This window comes from Octodon degus, unplaced genomic scaffold, assembly GCF_000260255.1.
Source record: "Octodon degus isolate 3935 unplaced genomic scaffold, OctDeg1.0 scaffold00086, whole genome shotgun sequence".
NCBI classification, from domain to species: Eukaryota; Metazoa; Chordata; class Mammalia; order Rodentia; family Octodontidae; genus Octodon; species Octodon degus.
Window position 1 is genome coordinate 3792312 of NW_004524662.1, and position 14629 is coordinate 3806940.

At 37.0% G+C, this 14629-nt stretch overlaps 1 protein-coding gene across 1 annotated transcript in view; it reads right to left on the reverse strand.

The window, feature by feature from the left end:
• The window catches only part of Brms1l (breast cancer metastasis-suppressor 1 like), a 34854-nt gene that overhangs the window by 13768 nt on the left and 6457 nt on the right, over positions 1–14629 (reverse strand). Inside the window, exons 2-4 of the mRNA XM_004637080.2 lie at positions 13979–14069; positions 9228–9355; positions 6530–6609 (exon numbers count right to left, since the gene is read on the reverse strand). Of these exons, the coding sequence (XP_004637137.1) occupies positions 6530–6609; positions 9228–9355; positions 13979–14069 (299 nt within the window). The remainder of the gene's footprint in view (positions 1–6529; positions 6610–9227; positions 9356–13978; positions 14070–14629) is intronic.

Below are 14629 nucleotides of genomic sequence, written 5' to 3' on the forward strand. Positions count from 1 at the left end.
GTTTCTTCTTTAAACTTATTTCTTAAGTTTTATCAGTAACCACTTGTAATGTTACAATCAGAAAAAAATAATTAAATGCAAAGACAACCAAAAAAAAGAAAAAAAAAAAAAAAAGAAGAAAGCCCTGTATAGCTCCTACCAAAATTCTCAAGAACTAGAATCCTAATTTTGAACCAGGAAGGACTATCACCTGCTATCAGATAATTTCTTTTTTTCTTGAGACAGGGTCTCACTATGCAGTTGTGCTCACTTTTGTAGTCCCCCAGGCTGGTCTCAAACTCACAGAGATCCTCCTGGCTCAACCTCCCAAGTGCTGGGATGATAGGCATGTACCACCACACCCAGTTCTGGGGCTGCATGCGAGCCAGACAGCACGCCCAGGGGATCTGGGGCCAGACCACATGGCATATGGGGCCAGGGATCAACCTCGGGTCCTTGTGCTTGCCAGGTAGGTACTTAAGCCTCTGAGTTATCACTCCAGTCCCTGCTATCAGATTAGCACAGCAGGACTTGAATTCCACCTGTCTGTGCCCTGAGTGCTTGGATCCCAAGCACGTGCTACCACTCTGTGCTATCAGGTGCTAACAATCATCTCAAGCCTCTGGTGAGGCTTAAAGGAGAAAACCTAAAGAAAGAATCTCCACCCATGTTAGTATCTGTAGTATTCTATGAACAGTGAAATGTGATTTTCTTCCTTAATTTGATAAAAACCATCTGCCAACTTTACTGCATCTGTGATTTTTCTGGCACACTCTGTATGTATGCCCATGTAACACGTCCACTCTCTGGTCCTTCACATTTTGTTAAAAGGGTAGATTTCAGCTGGATATGGTGTACACACTCCTACTCCCAGCTATTTTCGAGGGTGAGGCAAAGAGATCCCTTGAGCTCATAAGGTGGAGGCCTGCCTGGGCAACATAGTAAGACTCCCTCTGAAAACAAAGCAAACAAAAATAAAGGGGTAGTTCTCACTTAAATGCTTTCACCGAAACACAAATAAGAATTCTATGAGAGCTAAGTTTCTGGAATCACAGGTATCCAGCACCACCCTTTCTGATCAAAGAATTCTGACACAGCAGATATTCATCATAGTATGTTTTAGCTCCAAGCAAATCTTAAATGGTGAATAACCTTACTTTTTATTGTTTGTGATCAAAACTAAGGCTTATGCATGCTAGGAAAGTGCTTTATCACTACACTACATCTCAGGTCCAATTTAATTATTTGAAAAACAATGGTATGGGAACCTTTTTTTTTCTTTTAGGAAATAAAGAAAACTGAAAAAGAAAAAAATACGAGGAAGTGTTAACAAATACACCATCACAGAAAGAAATTATACCTATTGCTCTCAGTAAATGAAAGAAGTAGTAGACCAAAAAGGGAACAATGAATTCATACTGATGTAATAAATAAATTGCAATTTTTGTAGAGAACAAGATATTTGCAGCTTCAAAATAAATCTTGAAATATTTATTGCAATGGGAGAAAAGTAAGTTTACTTGGAGAAACCTGGAAGACAGCAATTACATCACCAAAACTGGAACCTATCAGAAGTGTGTACTGAGGGGCCGGCCAGAAAGCTCAGTAGATTAAAGTGCTTGCTTAGGCAGATGCAGCAACTGGGGTTCAATCCCCAGTGTGCTGTGCTGGCCCTATCCCTGGTGCGGGCTGAGGAAGGACTGAGATTGGGCGTGGTGGCACATGCCTGTAATCCCAGAGTTTGAGAGGTTGAAAACAGGAGGATCACTGTAAGTCTGATCTATGCAGTGAGAGCCTGTAGAACCTGTATTAAATACATTTTTTTAAAAAAGAAAGAAAGAAATGTGTACTGTCTGAGAGAATTCAATGCAAAGAGAACAGTATCTCTACTTTGGTGTTCTATCAAAGATGCAAAACCTGACTCTAATTATGGAGAAATATCAGACCAACTCAAAACTGAGGAATACCCTACAAAATAACAGGCTTGCCATTTTCAAAAATTCAAAGATCAGGTCAAGAGCTGTAGCTCAGTGGTAGAGCACTTGCCTAGCATGCATAGTTGCTGAATTAAATTCTTGATACCTTCCTTATACTAGAAAAAGAAAAAAAAAATCAAAGATCAATAGTCAAGAAAGACTTAAAAATTATGCCACAGAAGACTGAAAAGACATGATGACAACTAAATGCAAGGATAAAAACATGTAATTCTGGACCTCCTTGCTTCAAAGGGTCTTACTGGAACAACTGCTAAAACTTGAATAGGGTCTGGAGGATTCAGGTCTGATGGGGTAGCAACCTACCGACACACACTTCCTGGCTTTGAGAACTATTTCGTGGTTACATAAGAAAATGTTCCTCTTATAGCTCAGCATATCAGCAACTTCTGACAACTGCCAGTTCTGCTGATACCCAGTACTATTATGGACACTGGGTTATATTGGGTTATTTTGCTGAATTCAAGTACCTACAATATTTGAACTGGCACCAAAAGGTCCTTTAAAGACTTCTCCAAATGCAGCTTTTCTAACAGCAATGGAACACTCATCTCTTACAAAACAAAACAAAAAAGGGGAATATAAATGAAGGATCATTTTGTAGTGGAAAAAAAAAAATATATATATATATGAAATAGGATAGATATACAGCTACTTTCTCTTAGTTCAGTGAGAAGAAAGGTTTGTACTAATATTGTTTAGACAAGATATCATGTCTGCATCTTGTACTCTGAATAACCACTATGAAGTCAACAATAGGCAATGTATCAATTATTGTAACTGTCCTACTAACCTGTTTTGAAACTGTCTCATTGCTATTGCTTTCTCATTAAAATTAATGAAAAAAATTTTTTTAAAAAAGAAAATGTTCCTTGTTAAAATATGTATTATAGGACTCATGGCAGTGGTGCTACATAGTTTCAACTCATTCTTAAATGGTTCACAAAATAGAGCTCTTTGCACCTTCTTGAAACTTGTCTGACTGCAAGGCTATTAAAAATAATATTGGGCTCAGAAACGGCTCAGTGGTAGAGCCTTACATGCATAAGGCCCTGGGTTCAATCTCCAGCCCCACAAAAAAAAATCATTATTTTATTTTTATTAGTACATGTTTGGAGTACATAATGATCACACTCATCGCAGGGACTTGGTACAGGCAAGTAATGCATCTTAATTCTTTTTACTTCCCCATCTCATCTCCTCTCTCCCCTCACACAAAATTAACTAAACATAAAACTAAGTACCTCAATCTCACACACATACCTCTATGAAAAAGAAAAATATGGAACATTCATAATTTATTTTATGAATTTTAAAATGAAATCAAAGGCCCCATAAGAACTGAAAGTTAAATCTCACTTATAAACATAGAAATGAAACCTCTAAACAGGGTAGTCATGCTGTGACTTTGACAAGGCAGGAGAAAGAGAATCATTCTAGGAATTCAAGGACTGCTTAACATTAAGAAATGTATTAATAGCACAACTCACAATATTAATATATCAAGAGCAAAAAACCTGACTAATTCAATTGATGAAGACAATCCACTTAATAAAATGTTAACAACTATTCATGATAAAAATTATTTAAAAACCATAGGAGGGAATTTCTTTAACTTGATAAAAAGTATTTATAACCCTCAGCCCCCACAATCATACTTATTAGAAAAGTATCAGAGGATCATGAACATGAGAACAGCCTGGCATGGTGGTACACGCTATAATCACAGCACTTGGGGAAGCTAAGGCAGGAGGATCACCATGAGTTCAAGGCCAGCCTGGAATACACAGTGAATTCATAGATACTCTAAACTCTATGAGATTGTCTCAAAAAAAAATTCAAAAAGAATATGGCAAGATCTTATATGTCCTGAGTCTTAATTGACCTTGGAAGGCTAGGGTCAAAATGCTGGCTTTCCTTGTAGCCCTCCTTTTTCTCTAATTTTGTTCTGCAAACTTAGGTTGTTAACCCTCCAGAAGAGAAGCTTATTGTTATTACCATACAACCTAGGCTATTAAGCTTAACCTCACTATCTGTCTGAATATCAAATATCTTAGGCATAACATGGACTGTAACATCATGTAACTCAGTAGTATCCCAAATTTTCTGATCAAGGAGATTATGGAGCCAAAGAGGAAAGTGATAGATGACGTACATTGTGCCTAAGGAGAATCACATGGAAAGAAAACATTCTCTCAGGCTTTCACAGGGAGCACACTGGCCAAGCATTGGCCGTGACTCATCCACATGGCCGACACTGACAAAGGATCTACTATCTGAGGTACAGGATCTCAGGATAAATCCTGAGGGGATTTCACTGACCTTATCAGATCCAAAAGCTACAACTTTTGTTGCATAGGTCTTGCTTTATCTTGGTCTTAACCATCCAGCAGAAAAGTATAAAAACGAAGTAAAAGAAGTAAAGCCATGTTATTATGTTGAGCTGTAGGGGACTCAGGTCAACAATTTCTGACACTGCCCGTCAAGCAGAAGACCCAATACTATTATGGATTACTGGACTCTTTTAGAATATTTTGCTGAGTTAACACACCTATAATATTCAAATGACAAAACTAAACAAAAAAGGGGATATATAAATGAATGTCCATTTTGTATCTTGTGTGTTCAAAATGGTTAGGATAGATATATAGTTACATTCTCTTAATGAATAGAGGGATTTGTTGTAATAGTGTTTGTAAATAGGATATCATGTCTGCATCTTGTACAACAAATAACCACTAGGACGACAGTATACAATGTGTTAATTATTGAAACTGTCCTACCAATTTGACTTGAAACTGTCTGATTGCTATTTGTCTGTCAATAAAATTATGGAAAAAAATTTTAAAAAGAAAAAGAATATGGCAATGATGAAGACCCTCTCAAAAAAAAAAAAATTCTCAATATCATAAAAGTAAAGAGGAAGGAAGAGCAGAATGGAAGGAACAAGCCCCATTATTCACAAATAAACATTATCATCTATACGGAATCTGAATCAAGTTATTAGAATTAAGAGAAGGTTACTAGGTATAATATTAATATACAGAATTAAATTTTATAATCAAAATATAAAAAGAAATTTTAAAAGCCATTAACAAAACTCACAGTAACAATTGCAAAAGTAGTTTTAAAAGTTATGAAACTAAAAGGCGTAGAAAAAACACTGTGATGCTTTTGCAGAAGTAGACAAAAGGCCACTGAATAGAAAGGGGGGACCAGAAAGAAGTCAGCATATATATACGAACATTCGCTATTCAAAGAGAGAACCACTGATTTGTTAAAAAAAAAAGAGATAATCAATAAAATATTTACATTACCTATTCATATGCAAAAGAAAATAAAATTAGAACTATATATTACACAAAAAAATTATGGGTGGTTTAGTGAGCCAAAGAAAACTTTAAAAATTTTTTTAAAAGAGAATTACAAGCTGGGTGTGGTGATACACAGCTAGGATCCCAGCACTATGGAAGGCTGAAGCAGGAGGAGGATCATGAGTTCGAACACAGACTATGTGATTTAATGAGACCTCGGTCTTAAAATAAAAAATAAAATGAGCTAAGGATGTAGCTCAATACAATGGGTTTAATCACCAGTACTACCAGGAAAGAAGGGAGGATGGGAGGGAAGGGTGAGAGGAGAGGAAAAAGAAAAATACATATTTTACCTCATATGAGAAACATTAAAAAAAAAAAAAAAAAAAGCAGAGCACAAAGGAAAGGTGATAAATTCAACTATGTTAAAATGAAGCACTTGGTGTTTCTAGCTATTGTAAAAAGATCTCAACATCTGAGTAAAATACATGTAAAGCATACAACCAGTAAAGCTTTTGCATCCAGAATGTACAAAGAATTTATACGAGTAAAAGATCAAGAACCCAGTACAAAGCCAAAGACATGAACAAACACTTTTTAAGAAAGAAAATCCAAGCAGCTACTTAACACCACAGAAATATTCATCCCAATTGTAATCAAGAAAATGAAGTAACAAATCCCATCACTCTCATGCTTATCTGCTCTGAGCATAGGGTACATGAAAGAGAAGGAAGAGACTGTAGAATGTAATTTGGAAATTTAGCACTGTTTTTAAACACTATTAGAAATGAAGAGAATACATAGGAAAAATGCCTACATTTTCACATAAATACAGAACACATCACGTAAGTGGACTGCTTACTTTACAGTAGCCGCTATAAAAATGTGGAAATGGCCCGGGCAGTCAGGAATTACTCCAGATGCCGACATCCTAACTGCACAATCAGATAGAATTCATAGTCTAAATGTCCATGTCACACTAATTATGCTAGTATTATCATCAGTGTCAGATGATGTAATCAACACAATGTCAAAAGCAAAACTTCTAAAACTATCTCAGTGGTTTTTGGTTTTGCCTTGTACTCTATGTCCTACCCAGCTCCCTGTACAACTATGCTTTTTAAAATTTGCACACAAGTGATGAGCTAAAGTACGATGAATTTTCTTATTTTTGAAATTACTATACTGGTAAGAGGACTGAAGAAATGTCTTTAGCTTAAAAGTTAAGCAAAATGACAGTACCTCACAATGCTGACGAGAAGCTTGAATTTCACATTCATATTTGTTCTTTACAGATTCTAAGCAGAGCTCTCTATAGATTCCTGCAACCAAACACAATTACTCTGATTACGTTAGCAGTAAAGCGTTTCATTATCACTCCCGTATAGGAATTCTGTCCTCACCATGGCTTACAGGATGAATCAGGAATTGTAAGTCATTACAAATTTATCTTTAAAGAGTAAAACCAAAAGAGCTTATTTAAATATATATCAAACATGGCTAGAAACTACGAATTCAAGAGTTAAAAGAAACTACACTGCTAATTTTTGCTCTTGCTTCATTCTTCTAAAGAATATAACACAGGGCTGGTGAGATAGCTCAGCAGTCTGCAGCACCTGCTTAGGCAAGCTTAGGCAAAAGCATAGGGACAGCGGTTCCATCCCTGGCACCACATGCTGTGCCAGCCCCGTCCCCAGGGTGGGCTGAGCTGGCCACAAGATAAAAAAAGAATACAATAAAGAATGATCAAAGTGAAAAACAAAATCCGTTTCCTATGAAAAATAATCCCTCAGCCTTCTTATAATAGGAGGACAATAAAATCTGGTTTTCATCAATTATATAAACTCAAAGTCACAAATGGGTACCGTATTCCCTCAAAACCACTTTTTTTCCCCACCTCCAGGTATGGGGGATTGAATTCAGGGCTGTTCTGCTACTGAGTTACAAGCTTTTAGAGACAGGGTCTTCTTGCTAAATTGCTCAGGCTTGTTTCTAACTTGTAATCCTGTTGCCTCTGCCTCCCAGTGCTAGGATTACAGGCAAGTGACTCCACACCCAGCTAAAACCACTACTTTAAAAACTATTAACTTATGTTCAGAGTCCAAAGTGAAATGTATAAAATGATGTATGGATGTATAAAATGACATAACAAAATCTATGATGGTCCAAGTAATCCTGACAGGTCTTTATGGAGAGAAGAGATGCCAAAGAAAGTTTATCTTAAGACAACAGTATAAACAGGCAACATGGCCATGCAAACATGCCATCCCAAAAATGGGAAACAAAGAGCTCTAAATGTGTATGCTAAACTTCATGCTGTAAATGACCCTAAAGACGTAATTTGCCCTCTTTGTATAGTAAAGGCATGGGACAGATAGCTGAAAGTATGCTATGACCAGTATATTCATATTCTTTGAAATCAAAAGGCAATGGTGGTCAGAGTAGAAAACTGAGTAATTCACTCAACTACCGTATTTCATGATCCTTCACTTCATCTCAAAGAACATCAAAGAAAATGAGGGATATTTTTACTTTTAAGGTTAAGCTAAGTTGATATACAAAGATGGTAGAGGGGCTAGGGAGATAGCTCAGGTGAATAAGCGCTTGCCTGGCAAGTGCAAGCGCTTGAGTTCAATCCCAAAAAAGGTAGATTAATTACATCATTTATACATCTAATATTCAGCACTTAAGAATAAAATTTACTTTTAGGTTGGTTTTAGTACAAGATTAACTTATTATCAATAATGACTCAGGTATTATTTAGCAGGCACATAAGGACCCCTCAGTGTCCCAGAAAAGGAAAAAAAACGCCCCAACAACTTTATGTATTGAAGTTCACATTTTAGTTCCATTCTAAAATACCATAGTCAAAAGTTTTTGTTTGCTTGTTTTTCTTTTCTTTCTTGAGGCAATGCCTCACTACACTGCCCTCCAGGCTGGCCTCAAACTCTTAGGCTCAAGTGATCCTTCTGCCTCAGCCTCCTAAGTAGTTGGGACTACCAGTGCGCCACTACCATGCCCAGCACCACAAGTGATTCTTTCAATGGATATACTCCATGATTATGAGTGCTAGCACGCAGCACTGAGGCTGATAAACAGAAGACTCCAGTTTCCTCACACAAATAGAGCACATCTCATCTACTAGGGCCACAAGTAACCAAACACATCAAAATAAAAAAGCATTATTAACCTATCTGGTTAAAGGTTAATTCCTTATATTACAACATTCTAATCAAACATTTTAAAAACTAAAAAAAAAAAAAAAAACCCAACTAATTTTTATAGATTTAAAAAGATAATCCCACTACTTGGGAAGATAGGAAAATCATTTGATCCCAGGAGTTCAAGGCCAGCCTGGGCAACACAGTGAAACTCATCATTAAAAAATAAAAATCCTAGACTGGGCGTGGTGCCATGTGCCCGTAATCCCAGCACTTGGGAGGCTGAAAACCTGAGAAACGCTACAAGTCAGATCTATATAGTGAGACCCTGTAGACCCTGTACTAAAATACATAAAAATAAATTAATTAAATAAAAATAAAAATCCTTATGACTCTTACACAAGAAAACAAGAGAACCCAATAATTTATTTCACAGGGAATCAACCTGTGATGGCACCAGTAGCTCTTACTGAAATTTTCGAAATCTCTGATTGCTTTACCAAATGTAAAAGTATCTTTTCAACACTGTCAGCAACTTGAGTTTTTCATTGTGGCATTTAAATTCTCCCACAGCAGCAGAAAAAAACAGGACTTTAGTAAACGAGTTAATAATGAATATAAATGTTTTTATAATGCAGCATAAATACATAAATATATCTGTAATCTCATCAACATTGAAAATGTATTTTTAATCCCCTCAGCAACAAACAACTTGACAAACACCTTTTAAAACTAGAGTGTAGAGTCTACTACATGGAAAAAATATTTCACTTTCCTACCTGCTACCTTGGTACGAATTTGCATATTTTCTTGTAAGGTTGCCAGTGGTTCCAAATATTCTGGAGCTTTTCCAGCTATGACTTCTTGTAGTTTTGCATCCACCTGACTTAATCGTTCTTTATAAAGTCTTAACAAAGCAAAAATTAAGATGTTAATTTAAAAAGCTCAACAAGGGCTAACAATTTAAAATTTCTATATGTTATTTAATACTATTCATATTCTAATAACTTATCAATTATATTATTTGATTTTGTGCACAAATAGGTATGTTTATGAATTTAAATCACCACCAGTCTTCAATGGTTAATTCACAATACAAATTATAAAACTTAAAGCCAGGCACAGAGTATATGTCTGTAGTTGTAGGTACTTGGGAGGCTGAGTCAGGAGGATTGCTGCTGAGTCAGGAGGATCGCTTGAGCTAAAGAGATAGAGGCCAACTCAGGCAATGTAATGAGACCTCATTTTTTCAAAAAAGCAAACTGGACCTGGTGAAATCCTAGCACTCAGGAGACTGAGGCAGGAGGATCACAGCAAGTTCACAGTCGGCCTGGCCTACATAGAGATTTCAAGGCCAACCAAGACTATAGAGTAAGACCCTGTCTCTAAAAACAAAGAAAAATCACTCACCCTTTTTTATTTTGAGACAAGGTCTCACTCCCAGAGGGCTGGGACTACAGGCATGCACCACCACACCCAGCTGGGTCTCTCAATTATATATTGTTTTTGTTTTAACTGAAGATGAGTAAATTAATTCTAAGAGAAAAGATAATTTAAACACTGACTTTAAAAGAAACAAGGTAATCATTTTGGGGTGGGGGGGTTGTAGTTTAGAGAAGGGTCTACAGGGTGTTCCGGGTCTTACTACTAGATCCGACTCTAGTGATCCGCCTGTTTACAGCCTCCCAAGAGCTGGGATTACAGGTGTGCCACCACAGCCAGTCTCAATTGCCATCTCAGCGCACCTCAGGGGCAGGGCAGGCTGGGGAATCCCCGGCCCCTTCGCCTTTGCCCTCCTACTTGGTGCTTTAATCCACTGAGCTACTTGGCCAGCCCTAAAGTGATCATTCTGAATACAAGAAACATTTCTAGTTGTCAAAACAAATAATTCCCTGGCTTCTCTCCACCCTTCCTGAAATGGAGTCACTACAATCTCCAATCTACTTTATTTTTAAAAAGAACAAAGAGGAACTAAAATGACAAATATAAACCAATGCCTTTAGAACCTATTCATCTCAACTATGAATAAAGAACTGGTCACAAAATGAAATACTCAATGTATTAAAAAAAAAAAAGAAAGAAAGAAAGAAAAATGAGGCCAAGGGTCCCTGAAATACTTTTAATTTGCCAGCTATCACAATACAGTAAGTTGGTTTGATTATCAAAGACTAAGCATGTAAGAAAATGCAGTGTTATTTCTGGCAATAATCCTAAGATAAAACTAATCCTTTTCAACAGAAAAATGTTTACACTGCCATTCATTATGAAAGAGCCTTCTATTCCTGGTTTTGTGGCATTTTAAGGATGTCCTTAAAAAACTGCAACCAGATTAAACAATTGAAGATCATTTTGTAATGATTTTCCCATGCATTACTTTTATCACAGGCAAGCACACATCATACTCTCTATCAGAAGCATGGCATGGAGTCACCCCCAGAAGAAACTACTGGGGACGAGCCTGCTGACCGTGCTGGTGTTAGTATAGCAAACAACCGGCCCTTGAACATTTTATGGAACCCGGCCTTCATATTAAATTCTGTTCCTTCTCTCTTAAAAACATAAACCAATAGAACTAGATCATAAGTAAGATTAATTACCTATACCTAATTGTCTATGATTATCTATAATTAATCATCTATAATTAGTTATCTATTAATTACCTATAATTGTCTATAATTACCTATTATCTAGATAATCAACATTATCTAGATAATTAATCAATTAGTTATCTATGATTTATCATTATAATTAGCATGAGAAACATATACAATGATCCCTAAGGGGCAATTCTGAGTGCTAATGCAATAAATATTCTTCTGTTTTTATGATCCCTTTGCAGCAACCATAATACTATTTATAGAATTAACTGCCAAAACAATACAATATCATATTTGGACTACATTTTTTAAAAATTTAAGACATAATGATAAACCAATACATAAAGGCAGAAAAGTACATGATAATTATAACAACTTTAGACAAAACACTCTAATTGGACACAAAGGTAAACTGAACTGGAAGACTTGTGGACCAGCATTTTGAATGAAGAGGACCTATGAATTGATATTATCCTACAAACTAACCTTTAAAACAATAGATTCCTCAAAATTTCCACAGCCTTGGGATTGAAGGATAAATTCAACAAAGGCAAGAATCGTGAGTTTCAGCGGCACCACAGCATCATTTAGATGCCCAATTAATGTTTGCTGGATGTCGAACACTAAAGTGAGCGGAAACCTGGACAGCCCAGATGCCTCTATCTGCTAAGGAAGGCAGAGAACTCGCCTTCCACCACCACACAAACTGCAGATGCTGAGTGTTCTGCATTCTGAAAGGAGTGCTACTGTGCCCTGCGGTTCTAGAGCAGGAGAAGTAGGATAATTATTGCTATTATATTTCTTAGTAAAGAAAATCTGAGACAGCTTATAAAGATAGAATACAGCAGGATAAAAACAGCAAACAAGGCAATTAAAGCAAGACAAAAATGATTATAAAGCTGGTGTAAAAAAAATAATTTTTTCCTGAAACATTTCTAGAAACCAATTCCTTAAGAAGGGCCCTTCCAAGTTGCTGGTCATTATCTACTTCTTATTTTATTGTACTTTATTTTTTTTTTATGTACTTGCTACAGAGTCTCACTATGCAGCTTGGACTCACCATGATCCTCCTGTTTTCAGCCTCCCTAGTGCTGGGATTACAGGCCTGTACCACCATGCCCAGTCTCAGTGGCCCGTAAGGGAGGGGGAAACGCGGGGGGGGTGGAGGGGGGTGACAACTGACATGGCAGCCAGCCCTCCGTTATCTACTTTTTAACACTTTGAGGGAAGAATAAGGCCAGTGGGGGAACTACCTGGAAACCATGGGAGGGCAAAAGTCAAGGCCTCATTCCATCCTAATGACTGAGTAGTTGTAAGTTTTTCTATGTAATGTGTATACTAGAATTCACAGTAATCTCCATTTCTCAAATAATCTCAAATATACTTAAAAGCTCAGTAGGTGCAACTTCACTGCATGGGAATCATTCATTCATAGGTTGCTTATACTAAAATACAAAAACACAAATTTGATTCCTGTTTTCCAGGATGATCCTAGATGAACCCTCTATGTTGCCTAAATAATATATGCTTTGGGGCTCTAAACTAATTTTAACTTAAAATTAGTAATATAAAACTTTAGAATAAGAAATTTATACCATAGTTTTCAAGGCATAATTTTAAACTTTGTATTATTTTGGATTATTTATATTAATTTGTTGAGCTAGCATAGGACATTTATATAATTATGTCTAACACCACTTAAAGTTAAAAGGAAAAATTATACAAATAGTTGAATTAATATGGTAAACAAAACTGTTCTATTTTACTTTTTTTTTAGTTTTTTTGAGTCAGGGTTTTATTATGTAGTTCAAGCCAGCCTTGAACTCACTTCATAGCCAGCCTCCTGTCTCAGCCTCCCAAGTGCTGGGATTATATAGTCATGCCTGGCTTTAGTCTATTTTAGTATAATTCCAGATATATTAAATGGGTTTTTACCTTTTATTTTCGGCCTCTTTAGGGATGTACAAGAAAAAGAATAAGCAGGAAAATTATAAAGAATTCACAAACTGAACAGCCAGCTTCTGAATAAATGAAATGTCCACATTCTCAGAAGTTTCCCACTTGCACTTACAACTCCTAGTTCATAGCTGTGCGCACGTCCACACCAGCAAGTCCAAAGTGAAAGCTCTCTTTTCCTTTAACTTGCACTTGCATCTATCTATCTACCTTGGTTGTCTCAAGTCACACCCCCACCCCTGCCCCCGTATTAACAATCTCACTTAAGGATTCTTGCAGCGGGGTGGACAACCCAGATCTAATGAATACCCACCATATGCCACAGCCAAGCCCCAAGACTGTCCCATATTCTTCCTCAGTCCTCATGGAAGGTAACAGCAATGTTATTATCAACTTAAAGCAATCAAGCAAGCCTGGATTCCCCACTTTTCTTTGTTCTACACATTTCCTCCCAAGTAGTGTGCTTTAGTGGAAGGAACAGAATAACAATAGCACTAGGAGACAAAAGGTCTAGGTGTGTTGAACATTTTCTAATACAGAAATCAGCCTCTCTAAGCTTCAGTTTTCTCATAGGTAAAACAGAGATAAGACTATCTTCCAACCTTACATAGTTGTTGCAAGAAGCAAACAAAATAATACACATGAAACATGGCATGTATGTACAGACTACACAAGGTTAAGATATAAACATAATCACTTCAGCAGACAGAGAATTTTTGAAAATACAGCAAAATGGAAAATCCCTCAACAGCTACACAGAACTCTTTATACTCTGGCTCACTGCCCAAAAGAGCTGCCTCCAAAGCTGTGGCTTAAAGAGGTCTTTGGCAGGTAAACAGTGTTGGAACCTCTTTCCCATCAGTCAGTTCTGTGAAACACAAAAGGGAAACAGTTCATATGAGGTCACTGCTGTCGGGCTAGGACTCACGCCACCCAAGTGAGTGGGGTCATAACCACCTCCTGAAGTTCCTACTTACTGATCTTTGAGATCCGTAAACTGTTTTTCAAGATTGGACATTTCATCTAAACACTCCATCCTTCTTCTTTCACAGTCTTCATCATCCATTTCTATTAATAAAAAGACAAGTATCAAGGATAAAATTAACTTTGTTTCAACTATATCTGAGCTTAATTCAAATAGGACACAAAACCATACGATAAAGTTAGACAAACTTTAAGAGAAAGTAAATAAGCAGGCATGGTGGCTCACATATGTAATCCCAATACTTGAAAGGCTGGGGCAAGAGACTCACAATCACAAGTTTAGAGTCCCTCCTGGGCAACTTAGCAAGACCCTGTCTCAAAATGAAAAATAAATTTTTAAAAAGGCCAGGCCTGTAATCCTAGCATTTGGGAGGCTCAGACACGAGGGTCACTGCCTGGGCTACATGGTCGCTTCAAGGCCAGCCTGAACTACACAGTGAAACCCTAACTCAAAAAAACATTTTTTTAAAAAAAAGGACTGGACTTTCACAGAGAGCACACTGGCCACTGGCCAAGCAATGGCTGTGACTCATCCACATGGCTGACACTGACAAAGGTTCTGCAATCTGAGGTACAGGATCTCAGGATAAATCCTGAGGGGATTTCACTGACCTTATCAGATCCAAAAGCTACAACTCCTGTTG